Source organism: Podarcis cretensis (assembly GCF_951804945.1).
Source record: "Podarcis cretensis genome assembly, chromosome: 8".
Classification (NCBI taxonomy): domain Eukaryota; kingdom Metazoa; phylum Chordata; class Lepidosauria; order Squamata; family Lacertidae; genus Podarcis; species Podarcis cretensis.
In genome coordinates this window covers 48,987,699-49,002,051 of record NC_137177.1, presented here as the reverse complement: position 1 = coordinate 49,002,051, position 14,353 = coordinate 48,987,699, and the positions used below count along the sequence as shown (strand labels likewise).

Here is a 14,353-nt window from a genome sequence, read left to right as displayed (position 1 = left end):
TGCATGTTTCTTTTGGTCACAATGGGAACCCACTGAATCCACCAGGCAATATGGTGAATCTATTCAGCTGCATATGGAGCCAGCAGAAGAGCCTGTTCTTTCTGCCATACTAAGTCCACACATACAATGCAATTCTTTGGTGACCTAGAGGCTTTTTCTTGCCATTTACACCAGAAGGAAAATTTCTTCCTTTTCTAATACAATATTTTTATCTTATAAAATACACAAAATCTTATCATAAATAAGTAAATATACAATAGATTATCTTGATACATTTGTCATGAATATAAACTGATGGAAGTATCCAAAAGACTCAACATCTGTAAATTATTACAAATATTCTGCTCCTCAGAAAATCATGTATAAAACTGTTGTTACATTAATATTAAAATTTCTAAAGATTTATACATTCTCAGAAAAATGTTGCAACTGTGCCTTCTATTTCTGGGAGCCAACATGGTGTAGTGGTTAAGAGTGGTGGACTCATAATCTGGTGAACCAGGTTTGCTTCCCCGCTCCTCCACATGCAGCTGCTGGGTGACCTTGGGCCAGTCACACTTCTCTGAAGTCTCTCAGCCTCACTCACCCCACACAGTGTTTGTTGTGGGATGAGGAAGGGAAAGGAGATTGTTAGCCACTTTGAGACTCCTTAAGGGGAGTGAAAGGCGAGATATCAAGTCCAAACTCTTCTTCTCTCCTCAGCTTTTGATATCATCAATCATGGCATCCACCTGGGAGATGGGCTTCAGGGGCACTGTTCCGCCATGCTTTCAATCTTATCTCCACGGCTGGTTCCAGAAGGTAGCATTGGATGAGTGCTCCTTAGCCCCTTGGATTTTGAGCTATAGGGTGCCACAGGACATAATAATGTCTCTGGTGCTATTTAACATCTACATTAAACCATTGGTGGCATTCATTAGGAGTTTTAGAGTATCGGTAGGCAACCTAAGGCCCAGGGGCCGGATGCAGCCCAATTGCCTTCTAAATCTGGCCCGTGGACGGTCCAGGAATCGGTGTGTTTTTACATGAGTAGAATGTGGTGGGCTAGATGAAGGCTGCTCCTTTTCTGTGGAATAGCATTCCTTGTCAAGATATGGCAGGTGCCCATTATCTGCCCTTCCCAGAAACAACTGAAGACTTTTTTGTTCTGACAAGCTATCCCAGCTGGAGAAATCCAACTCTTCTGAAAGCTACTAAAAGCAAAGCCATTTTCAACAAATCTATTAGTCTTTGTATTGATATAGCCATAACAAACCCAATCAGTTTATTTTTCAACTCTTTTATAGTTGAAACCTTATTTAATCTCCAGCATTCATCATAATTTATTGTAGCTGCCATAACTATATGCACTGTAAGTTGAGAACCTACATTTTACTACATTTAACACAAACTAAGAGCAACTGTTACTGTAAAGACAAGAAGGTTTATTGAACTCTTCCAAAAACCAAGCAGACCTTCCCACCCTGCTTGCTCAAATATGTCTCTTATCATTCTGTCCAAGCTCTGGTTTATGTTTACTTTATTCCCACCACCCCTTGTCTTTCTGAGAATTGGTAGCTTTGTCTGTCCCTCTCCTCCTTTCCCTCCTGCAGTTCTGGGAGAGTGCCAGTCTGGAGTCCCCAAACATGCTTCCCAATTAGTTATTTGTTTGGACCTAAATTCTTTTCTGGAAGAATTGTGTGGTTCTGCTAAAACCTGAGAATCAGCTCAAGCAACCAATCAAGCATTGATTGGTTAAATGGTAAGCTGTTCAGACAGTTGGTTATGGGGAGGAAGCTTCCCGCTGTCAGCTGTTTGTAGCACCTGCTGATACTGGATTTGCCGGCCCAGCTATATAGATTCATGCCCAGTGGCTTGTAGCTTGCAGAGTTCCCATACTGTGGCATGCTGCACATGAGGAACGTCTCTCCTGGGGGAGCCTTTATTTTGAGATATTTCAGGAGATTGATTTCCAGAGTGATTGGGAAACTAATTTACAGCTGTATTATCCTAGACCAAAGGGGGTTCAAATCTTGTAGAGATTGCATGATGAGTACAATTCAAGAGATTTCTCTAGTTACGTGTCTGTCATCTTGAACTTTCTGAGATATATGGAGTGACATTCCTAGTGACATCCAGATCTGATAATGGCTTAACTGCTTGCCAGTACCCACTTAAAACAAGGCAGCACAAAATTTCCTTTATATTGTTCATTTATCAAGGAACACCAGTGGATACATCTGGAGCCCTTCATGGTCTATTTTTGCATGATGTGTCAAGTCACCAGACTCTTCCTGTAGACCTGGATTTGCCAACCACTTTGAGCCTGTGGGCACATTAGCAAACCAGAAAAATGCTTGAGGGCACCACACACATGCCACAACTCTTCCTCCCCGACTGTAGGGCCTCTAAAATTGTCCCAATGTCACAATTAGGTTTCAAAAATGGAGTCTTATTAGCCAGATGTAATTTCCGTGGGAGGATGGGACCTTACCATGCACCAGGGAAACCCTCTGTGCCATCGAGCAGTAGTTGTTAGCAGTGATATGTTGCTCTCCTGACTTCCCAACACTGCATGTCACTGCCAGTTTCTGAGAGGGAGAGGGGCAAGGCATTGGGAGCTTTGATGCAGTGCAGGCACAGTGGTGGAACCAACCTGATGCTACTCCAGGGGAGCAATACTATTAATAGCAGAGCAAGTGACTATGTGTAGGCAGTCAGCTGAATAAACCCATTAGGGCTAGGGCCAACCTAGCCAAGGCCAGTGTTTCTGTTCCCCTTCTTCCCTTGTGGTTCTGTACTCCCCACCCCATCCCATTCCTTGCTATATTGCTGTTTTCACTATTTATGATATTGGTGTTGCTTAATAACCGCTTCAGAAACCAAACATTTAGTTTGGCTGGGCCAGTCCAGTCTCTGGCAAATTTATATATAGTTATCCTTGCCCTGATTTGAGAAATGGGCCACTCTGGTACTCTTACAGCAGAGAGCCTAATACAGCATTTTAGGCTGGGAGGTGTATGTTTGTGTCTCCACAAATTTTAATTGCATGACTTAGAATCCTGAGAATCTCCTCTCCCTTTTTCTTTAAATGCCTGTTTCCAGCCCTCAAGGTAGCAAAGAGAAGCTTGAAAGTGTGTTTGCAATGCCTGTATACTATCAAAAGAAATTGTGGGGAGCAAATGGAAGAGGATTTGCTGTCAGCAGGGTTTCTGTGGCCTACATAACTTCTTGCCTTTCCCCATGACTAGCTGAATAACTTCTATAAATCTTCTAAATTTGCATAGTCTATGCATATTGCAGTATCCAGTATTTCTTGGTGTTGAATTTGATCTACCTTAGACAAGAATTATACCTGCTTTTGGGTTGGTATAACCATGGGTCCTTCTAGCTCAGTTTTGTCAATGCTGGCTGGCAGAGGCTCTCCAGGGTTTCACAGTTTCCCAGCCTTATCTAGAGACATCGGGTATTGAATCCTATGGCACTCAAAGCCAGTGCTCTGCCACTGATCTACAGCCCTTCAAGAGTACAGGGCTGCCATCTGTTTCTGTACTTCTGTGTTGTTAAGAAACGCAAGTAACCCAGACAGTACAAAATAAGGGTGGTGCCTGTTGAGGATGGTACCCACCGAAGATGCAGCAATTGTTTACGGCGGCTTTACTTTTTCATTTGAGCAGTGTTTTACAGAGTTTCTGACTGCTTGGCTTGCACAGGCTTTTGCTGACTACCACCAGCTGCCTGGCAATCTGTTTCTCAGGATTCATTAACTTCTTTTCTCTGGTGTGTGGTAAAGTATTTCTTGCTTGAGTGGGTTGATGCATTTAAGCTTGCCTAGTGCTTGGTCTTGGGGGACGCAGGTGGCGCTGTGGGTTAAAGCCTCAGCGCCTAGGACTTGCCGATCGAAAGGTCGGCGGTTCGAATCCCTGCGGCAGGGTGCGCTCCCGCTGCTCGGTCCCAGCGCCTGCCAACCTAGCAGTTCGAAAGCACCTCCGGGTGCAAGTAGATAAATAGGGACCGCTTACCAGCGGGAAGGTAAATGGCGTTTCCGTGTGCGGCTCTGGCTCGCCAGAGCAGCGATGTCACGCTGGCCACGTGACCCGGAAGTGTCTCCGGACAGCGCTGGCCCCTGGCCTCTTAAGTGAGATGGGCGCACAACCCCAGAGTCTGTCAAGACTGGCCCGTACGGGCAGGGGTACCTTTACCTTTACCTTTTTTAGTGCTTGGTCTTAAATGTGGCTGCCTTTAGTTGTGCATAGTGTATGCCTGTGTCTTAAGACTCTGTTTCTTAGGATGATGTGTGTCTGTTGTATGTTATCCAATGACCTCTTTTTAACAAGGTGTTTGTGCAAGGGAGACCACGTTGGCTATTTTCATTTGAGAAAACTAGGTTATAGGAGATGATGGCACCAGATGGCCGCATATCCTTAGAGTGCTGTGGATTATTAAAGGGTTTGTCATGCTCTTATCCTTTTTTCCTCCCTCCCGATACTGTCAAGTGCCCATTGCTTAAGATCTGTCATGAGTTGTGTCATCTAAGAGCAGGGGTGGGCCTAATTTCAAAAGATCTCTGGCAAGAGTGATCCTATAGGGAGAGAAGAAGAAGGGGTGGCAGAAATTAAAAAGGCCAACTCTACCATGTGTGCCTGGACGGATTATCCCCAAGCGAATGCAACTTTCAACAGAAGACAGGTTCCCCATTCCTGTTTTAGAAGCTGTACAGTTCAGGGCCTCAACACACCCTGGTCTGACTTAAGAACTCCTAGGTACCCATACTTTCCTGTTAGATGTTGGTAGGCCCCTCATCAATGGCACAAGAATCTATTGGAAGGAGTACTGGCAATTCTTCTCAATGTTTTATTCATCTTGCTATGCATACAGCTGATCCCACAGTTTTGGTGAGGAAGGCTTATAATTGTGGAAGGGAAAAACCTCTACATTCCTGTCCCTGTTGAAAGCCTGGAGCACACATCATCATAAGATGATAGAGTTGTGCTTCTTCTAGGCTGGGAGATGCCTGTTGTTGCACAGGCAGTCCTGATTAATCCAGCCGATCAGCTCCTGATCCCAGTTTTATTCTTCTTGTTCAGGAATTAGAAGCATGTCCTTGGAAGCCTGCCCTAAGGTCACTGTTGTTGGGGGCTGACACTGTGAGGCCAGAAGTACTGTGATATAATTCTTTCCAGCCCAGTTTACATCTGAAAGAATTTTTAAGCTGAACATTAAAACAAGCAATACTTCTGAGTATGGGGACGGGTCAGAGAGGGGCAGTGCTAGTTTCTACTTTTTTCTCTTAAGAGGCCCAGATAAAGGATAAAGTATTCAAGCTTCTCCTGCTATTAGTGCTGGCTACAGGGAAAATATTGTCCTAGTTCACACAGGAGCCTGTAAACAAGGCTCTGGGTGACTGTAGCAGCAACTAAGGATTCCAACAGCTACTACAGCCAGTTGGAGAGAGCCCCCCTCAGTCCTCTCTCATTGTGGCTGCTCACCCTTCCTATGGCAGTAATGCTTGCTTTCTTGCTTCTGCTGGTCCAAGAGGGTGAAGGAAGTAATTGCTTGCTGCAATTTATTGGGAATCCAGTAGCTCTATTTTTATTTTTGCTTCTTTGAATTCTTTGCTTGGAAACCTTTAAGGTGCATCACAGACAGAAGTCACCTGGATCCCCAACTCTTTAATGGATCTCCTCATCTCAGATCAAAATAAACATACCCACTCCAGATGTCTGCCCTTGCCATGAGAAGAGTTTATGAGGAAGTGTGGGCCATTTCTTTTGACTTGGGGTTTTGGACTAACACCCCTAAACTGCACTAAAATGCAAATGTCAGCACAGTTTGCAGTGCCCATTTTGTCACCTACTTTGAAAAGGCCGACAGCAGTATGCCTAGCTCTGATTTGTGATTGAGATGAACAGTCTAGATAATTTTTTGTGTGAGTAAAGTTCAGATTTTAATTTATATTAAGTTGCTGGTCAGCCCATCACGTGCACAGTTAGCTATGTATTGAAATGGCCTCTATGATTTATTTATTTTTAAGCATGGAGAGTAACTGCTTGCTTGGCGCTGAAAGCTCCTTATGGACCAAGAACCTTTGGTCATGTTTTTAAGCTAGATGAGTGGTTCAGATTTTATTTAATCTTTCTTAATGTAAGATTAAAAACAAGATTAGAAAGTTCTGGTGGCAAGACCAGCTCCTTGGAAGCTTATTGCAGGATTAGAAGTGTATTTCTTCTTGCTATCCAGAAAGCTCCCTTGTGCTACAACAGACATTAACTCATTTGTCTCACTGTGGAAGATTATAATCCACTTTCCAGTAAAGTAACCCTAGCATTTAGTTCACAGCAGGGCTTAGTGATGAATCGAACTGCCTCCTCAAGAAATCCGAGAGAGTGTGGTGTTACAAAAGTTTCCTTCCTCACAAGCTTTCACTCTATACAAGGCTGTGGTTCTGTCTGCACTACAGACTTGGTGTTGCACAATAAAGCCTTTAATACTGAGCCAAAGGAAATGGACATGTTTCACAACAGCATACAATTAAACTATGGGATTCACTCCAAAGAAGGCAGTGATGGCCACCAACTTGGATGGCTTTAAAAGAGGATTAGACAAATACACAGAGGATAAGGCTATCAATGGCTACTAACCACAATGGCTTTGTTGGGGGACAGTATGCTTCTGAATTCCAGTTGCTGGAAACTGCAGGAGGGGAGAATGTTCTTGTGCTGAGGTCATTCATGCAGGCTTCCCATTGGCATCTGATTGGCCACTGTAACAGAGGCGGTTTTAGGGTAACAAGACTGGTGCGGCACACTGGGTACCATGCTGCAGGGGGCACCACAACAATGCTGTAGAGCAGAGCATGAGAGGCAGGGTGCCATTGAAATTGGAGAGCCCAAAATTCACCACTGACCGTAAGAACAGAGTGCTACATTAGATGGCCTGTTGGTCTGATCCAGCAGGCTCTTATATTCTTACTTCAATAGTTATCAGCAACTAGAGGACTTGTAGTTCAGTCTCGCTCAGGGGAGCTTGCTGTTGGACTTATAAACAGTATGGCCCCAAATAAAAATGTATTATAGGAGAACTTCCGGGTTGGCGCCATCGCCGAATGGCGGACTCCCTCCGAGCTTCGGAGGGAGCCTGCTCGGCAGGGGCTGGGTTCTACCGCGCCGGCGACGCGGGGATCCTCAAAAACCATGGGCGCTGAAACCCATGGGCATGGTGACTCGGCGGGCACCGTTTGCGCCCCCCGACCCGCGAAGGAGCCTTTTTAAAGGCTGCGGAGCTGGTGACGGGGGGGTGGTGGTGCTGTGAGTCCTCCGCTTCCCCTGCCGAGCGAAGCCGCATGCCATTCGACGGAGAGCGCTGACTTCTTCCATTGAAAATTTGGTCTTTAAAAGAATAACCCGTGAGTAATTGGAACTTGGATTAAAAAAGGGGAAAAATTCTATTTAAATTCGGAGCGAGCGGGGGAGGTGCAAAAAGGAAGTCAGCCTCCCCCCTGTTGTAGAGGAGCTAAAGCAAAGGATTTGACAACTAAGATCGAGTGCAACCTTTTTTTTTTGATAAAGTTATTAACTTCGCGATGGAAAATTATAAGACTGGGCTGGAGGAGAAAAGTGGAATGTGAATTAAAATGCAACCCCCCCCCCCGGAAACCCCGGGAGCGATCTGTAAGAGCGCCGGGAGAGGAGAAATAGAGGTTTTGACAGCTGTTAAAGGAGCTGTCAAAGAGGAAGAACAAAAAGAGAACTTTGTTAGGAGGACTTTGCTGGTCACATTTGTTACAAATTGGATATAAATTGTTTAAAACAAGGAATAATAAGTTACTTTGACTGTTGGGTGTGATCGGGAAGGAAACTGAGTTACTATAATCCCTCTAGAGGAGCTGTGGGACACTACAAGTATTGCTGGCATCGAATTTGAATAGGACTTTTTATCGCCTGGGAAACTGCAGAAATGGAACACTATTTTGTCTACAGAGGTCTACACACTAAAGGAGAAGAATGGAAGGGACTTGACGTAATGTTTTGTTCCTGAATAACAAAGCCTCTGCAGAGGAATTAGAAGCTTTTTGGAATTAGAACATTTGTGCAGGAGAGCAGGGGGAAAAAAAAAAGAGGAGGAGAGAGAACAACAAGAACAATAAGAATAACAAGAACTGGACAAAGTTGGAAGATAGACTCCTTCCAAGATTGGACATGTGAAACCAAAGATGACCAAAAGATGGCAAAGACTAATAAAAAGACGGCAAAGCGGACTGGTGAAGGACTGTGGTTTAGATGTGGGAGCTCCAGGATGACAGTAGACATTGATGGACATTGGGAACGCAACCGGGAAAGGGGGGAGGGAAATTTGGAATCCAAAGGGTGTTAAATTACATTATATTCTTTTTTTTTTATCTTTCTGTTTATCTTAATCTGTATTGCATATTAAAGAGGGGAACTCGTGGAAGGGAACAGGTCGATTTTAGGGGATGGGAAAATATTTTTTTTAAATTGGGCCAATGATAATAATTTTAAAATTTGGGGTAAGAATTTGTTGAATCTATTTGAAAGAATTGGAATACAAGAGGGGGAGGGGAGGGGAAGTCCTGGAAAGATGCCAATGAAAATAAGGTTTTAAATTTGGATGTTTTTCTTTTTTAGTTATATTTGAAAATCTTTAATAAATATTATTTTAAAAAAAATGTATTATAGGAGAAAGGAAATACAGAAGGAAGACACAGACTGGCTTTGTTCAATGAAATGCAGATACGCAGAATCCATGTGCTCATCTAAACATGTACTTGAGGGCAGCTTTGAGCTGCCATAGGAACATAGGATACAGTAATACCTCCACGAACGTCCGCCTCGTCTAGCGTCCATTCCGGCGAACGTCCACGGCAAACCCAGAAGTACCGGAACGAGTTACTTCTGGGCTTGCCGCATGCGCAGAAGCGTTAAATCGCTCTTTGCACATTCGCAGAAGCGCAAACCGCTCCACTTGCGTGCGCAGACGTGGCACTTTGCCCTGCGTCCTTTTCAGCTAGCGGCTCTGGACCAGATCCCAGTCACAAAACAAGGTACAACTGTACATCAAGCTCAGCATCAGCTAGACCAAGACTTATGCTAGACTTATGTAGATTTTTCAGTTTCGTTGTTCTGTATGGGACAATGACAATAAAGATGTATCGTATCGTATCATATCGTATCGTCAACCTGGTCCCTACCGCCCACTGGGTGTTTCAGGATTCTAGGTGAGCAGTAGGGGGTTCTATGGCACAAGCTGAATCCTCCTTCCATTGAGCACTGGTGGGCGGTAGGAAAATTTCACCATCAAGAAAGATGTATTAGTGGGCAGTAGGTAAAAAAAGGTTGACTACCCCTGAGCTAGACTGACTAGTAACAAGTAGCTCTTTGTAGTTTCAGGCAAGAGTCTTTCCCCAGCTCTTCCTGGAGATATTAGGGGATGAATCTCAGAATTTCAAGCTTATGCTTTCCATTTGAGCTATAGTGCTTCCCTTATTACTGGTTTACCTATAAGAAGGACTCACGTGCTTACCTCTGCTTAAAAACCTCAAATGAAAGGAAGCCCACCACATTCCGAGCTAGTCTGCCTCTCTGCCAAACAGCTTTTACCATCATAAAGTTCTTCCTAATGTTTAGTTGGAATCTCCTTGCTTGTAATTTGAATCCATTGAGGGCCTAACCTTTGGAGCAACAGAAAACAAGCTTGCACTATCTTCTTTGTGACAGCCCTTAAGATATTTGAAAATTGCTATCTTATCTCCTCCCAGTCTCCTCTACTCCAGACTAAACATACCTAACAACACCCTCAATCATTCCTCATAAGGTTTGCAGAACAGCAAGAGTCTTGATCCAGGTTGGTACTTCGGTTGGGGGAGGATTACCTTAACATTTTCTCCATCACTGTTTCATGTTGAAAATCCCTCACACACCCCTCAGAATCTGCTATTTGCTGTTTTGATTTTTTTGATTTTGTTTTTGTTTTTTAAGTGGCAGAGAATCCCAATCATCGGGCTTCCAAGATGTGGTGAATATCATGTATACTTTGACCCTCTTTGGGCAAGTTACTTTAAGGCTCAATTTCTATTAATCTGAAAGGGAGAAGTGAAAGATTATACTGTAAAAATGATTTCTCCCCTACCCCCCGCTTCCATTGATGTCGTTCTTCCATCAAAGTTCAACCCTGCTGCTGTGGTTCTGTGAAATGGATCAACTTTGTCAGGAACTTGACAAAGAAGCTGGTAAACTCATCTTGGCTATAACCTCAGCAGGATATACTCTTTTTTCCTTTTTTCTTCAGGAGTGTAGCTTAATTAAATCAAGCCAAAGATACATACAGTACAGCAGGTGAAACCTGCAGCAGCATAAACAGATCAATAAACCGATTTGTGTTTGCTGACCAGAAGAGATTTCTAATTACTAGTGCTCTGTACTCCCCATTTCTGATGGCGTGGGAGTAATTGAAAGCATAAGAAATCCAATTCCCTCTTGTTTGGGAATTTGTTTCTGTTTAGCTCCACTTAACTGGACTGGTAATGCTGACTCGTCTGTCGAGGCTGAAGGTGGTAATTTATTTCCAGTTGTCTACTTGGGATCCTAGTTCCTTATTCAAGAGTTGCTTAAATTTTTTAGTAGGAGTTTATTTTTAGAGGTTTCAATAGCACATCAAAGTATATATGTGTGTGTATTTATTTATATCTGCCTAAAAGCACACATGTGCCCCAGACTTCCTGCTTCCATACTGTCTGAATCCTGTATCAAAAAGAGAACGAAAGCTTTGCTGATAAATAACTGTAAGCAGCACCGAAGGGGAAATTATCCTCCAATTTGTGAACATATGGAAATACTGTATATTCTGTATTGTTGTATAATATCTAGGATTTATTGCATGGAGAATCAAATAATATTATTATTACTGTTGTTTTTGTTGTTATTTAATCTATACGCTGCTTGCATGCCAAAATGGCTTCTAAGTGGTTTGTAACTATAGAATCAGAATCAAAATACACAATAACATTAAAAGATCCATAATTAAAATATACAATAAAACAAACAATTAAAAAAGCATAATGAAAACAGTGAAAACCCATTTCAGGAGATATGGGAGATAATCCAGCAAGTTTCTTAATACATGTGAAAGTGTTCACACACACCAAAACTGATTTTTAAAACTATTGATTTAGCATGTTTAGAACTTTTCTGAAGTTCTGTCAGAGTGCAAATACTGAAAACCCAAGTATTAGTAAATGCCTTTTGACTTTTCACACAAAACTTAATTAAGAGATGTAGCAGTATGGTTGCTCATTAATCATACGTTTGCTGCCCCTGTAGTTCTGCTGCCCTGAAATCCATTAGTCTCCAGTCATGTACCTGCCAATGTACATCAGCATCTGTGGCTTCTTACACTGCTCTGGGTGAAGGAATAACAAGGGCGAGGCAAGTGATGTGGTTCCTTCCACTTGCCAGAGCAAGTGTGGTAGGAATGCACACTTATTTAAAACAAGACTGCTTGCACATTGCCACTCTTACTCCAATGTGGGATGGTCTGTTTGTTACCAACATTAGAATTAATGCTTTCTTCTCTCCCCACCCCGTTTCTTTATAATTTTCAGCCATGGCCCAGCGTGTCCAATCTTGCTAAGGATTTCATTGACCGTCTGCTCACAGTGGATCCTAGTGACCGGATGACAGCTCTTCAAGCCTTAAAGCACCCCTGGGTGGTCAGCATGGCTGCCTCTTCTTCCATGAAGAACCTGCACCGCTCCATATCTCAGAACCTCCTCAAGAGGGCATCATCTCGTTGCCAAAGCACCAAGTCTGCCCAGTCCACCCGCTCCAGCCGCTCCACTAAATCCAATAAGTCCCGGCGGGTACGGGAGCGGGAACTGCGAGAGCTGAACTTGCGCTATCAGCAGCAGTACAATGGCTGACAACTCAGCAGGAGGCTGCCTGGCTTGTTCTTTCTTTGTCATTGGGACATGTTCTGCACTGTGTTCACTAAGTGAGGGGGCCCCAAGCTCCAGCCCTCTTCTCTCAAAGCCCAACTTCCTATGTCCATCTTCCTGCCTTGGGAGATGGAGCTTTAGGGATGCTGCTGCCCCTGGGAGCACATCTCACCTGTGTAGGGTCAGGGGATTAGAAAATCCTGCTTCTTGGCCCAGCCCTGGAAAAAAAGTCTACAGTTAGTTGCCTGAAATACTGGAGCCACGCAGAAGAGTCCTTCCCTAGCCAAGAATCTTTGCTACTCCTATTTATTGATTCCCAAGTTTTATCTAGCAAGCCTCTGTTGCTACAGGGTCTGGATGCTACAGGGATGATTTAGGCCAGGGTAGCTAACATGGTACCACCCAAACATTGTTGTACTACAGCTCGTCATCTCTGTTGACTGGCCATGCTGACTGGGGCTTATGGGAGTTGGAGTCCAGCAATAACTGAAAGGCACCACATTGGCTATTGCTGACTTAGGCTGTTGGTTAAAATCAGGATCATGGAACCCCAGGTGCAGAAGGAGATTACTGAGTTCCTCTTCGGGCTGCAGCCTTTTGCACTGCATCAGACATTGCCCCAGAAGTTTTTGTGACATCAGTTGGGGGTTTTCTGCACCCAAGAGAGAGGGTAGGGGAGCCTGTAAGTCCCAGTTCATGTGTGGAACACTGTGCACAGCTCTCTGAATCTTGGGCTATGCACTTTCACAGTTTCAGTTTTCACTTGGTTTTGCACTTAAATGGCTGCTTTCCATCCATACAGCTGTGAAATGGGGACCAAATTCTCCTTTGATACTTGTTGGAGGAAATCAGAATTAGTGCTGCTCCTCTCACTGTCCTGTGTGTTGAAGGCTGGAGAAATGGTTGTGCCTTAACGACACTAATTTTGTTGGCTGGGAATGGCTTTTCCTCCCTCTATTTTGGAGCCTTATCTTGCTCTCTGTTGTATCTTTCCACTTAACGCTGGAATGAATTATAGGAAACCCGGTCATCATTCTGACTCAATCAGTGCTCAGATGTGTGACTCAGTACTGCAACATTGCAAGTGACTGAGGAGACATCAGACAGCTTTCTTCCCTCTTCTGACCTCCTGTACACACACCGGGGGGGGGGGGTCTCTCATCACAGGGGTGACATCAAAAGTCTGTTTCTCTCATTAAAGGCTTGAGTGGGTTCAAACAACTGCTGTGCTTGCCTCTACAGCTGGCACACTGGGGTGCAGGCAATGCAGCTTAGAATCATAAAATCACATAGCTTAAAAGGACCCAAAGATAATCTACGCTGCATCCCCCCCCCCCCCCGGATTAACCCACTTTCCCTTGGTTTTAGTGTGCTGCAAATAAAGAGCCAGAGAGCAAATCAGGTGCTCACACCAGAGCTGCCTCTTGAATTAAGTAATATGAAAAAAAATTAGACAGTAAGCTTGGTGCTTATTACAGCAGCAAATTGCCAGAGTCAGTAGCCAGTCTGAGCAGAGAGACAACGTGTTTCTGTAGGGATTTTCTGTCTCCAGTTAGACAAAAGTGCAGCAAAATGATGTAATGAGGTACCAGAGTCCTGAAATAATAGGATGGCCTGGGGGTGGGATAAATTTATTTGGGATATAGGAGCAAGTCTTGTTGTTCTGCCCTTTCATTCACCCCAGTAGATAAGGTCAAGAAAAAAGGGCAGCTATTGGAGTTTCCAACCTTAAATCAATATTTCTCTGTCCTTTTCATGATTGGCATTGTGCCCTCACATCAGCTGCTCTGTTTCACAGAAACCAGCTACTTCCAGCTTCTGGTGGCACATCCTGTTTCCAAGAGCAACTCTCTTGTGCTGGTTAATGTGTCAGGATACATTGTCAGACATCAGCTTAAGGACATTGCGTCAGTCATGGTAGGCAGGTGGCCATATCATTTTGGGCAGTTAAATTTTATTGACGTCAACAAAGGCACTTCCTGTCCCAATGAACAGTGACTCAGTGGAGGTGTTAAGAGTAAAGGTGTACGAAGTGTCTGGGAGTGATACCATTGCAGTGGGATAGCCCTTGGGTGCTCCCAAGTGTGCATTTCCCTATGACAGAGAGGGAGGGAGTGATGGTGCAGCAGTAGCTGTGATGTTGAATCGCTCATTAGTAAGGATGTGAGTCTGCCTTGTCCTCACCTTGTTGAGACATCAGCATTACATAGGAAAAGTAATGTAACACACAGCTTGTGTGCTTAAGAAGCTTTAATCCACTACAGTGGGATTGATTCATGTCCATGTGTTCCTGCAGTAGTTCTAGAGGTACATTATGCAGAATCAGTTTCTCAGCCCAGGGTGACATCTAGTGGTCCAACATACTCTCTCTGTCAGTAACCAGGCTCCTATTGATGCTTGGCTTTACCTCATACAGTGGTTTCA

General features: G+C 44.0%; 1 protein-coding gene across 1 annotated transcript in view; it reads left to right on the top strand.

The window, feature by feature from the left end:
• The window catches only part of PSKH1 (protein serine kinase H1), a 28,407-nt gene extending 16,379 nt beyond the window's left edge, over positions 1-12,028 (top strand). Inside the window, exon 3 of the mRNA XM_079987898.1 lies at positions 11,597-12,028. Within this exon, the coding sequence (XP_079844024.1) occupies positions 11,597-11,914 (318 nt within the window). The 3' untranslated portion in view covers positions 11,915-12,028. The remainder of the gene's footprint in view (positions 1-11,596) is intronic.
• Positions 12,029-14,353: the final 2,325 nt, after the last annotated feature.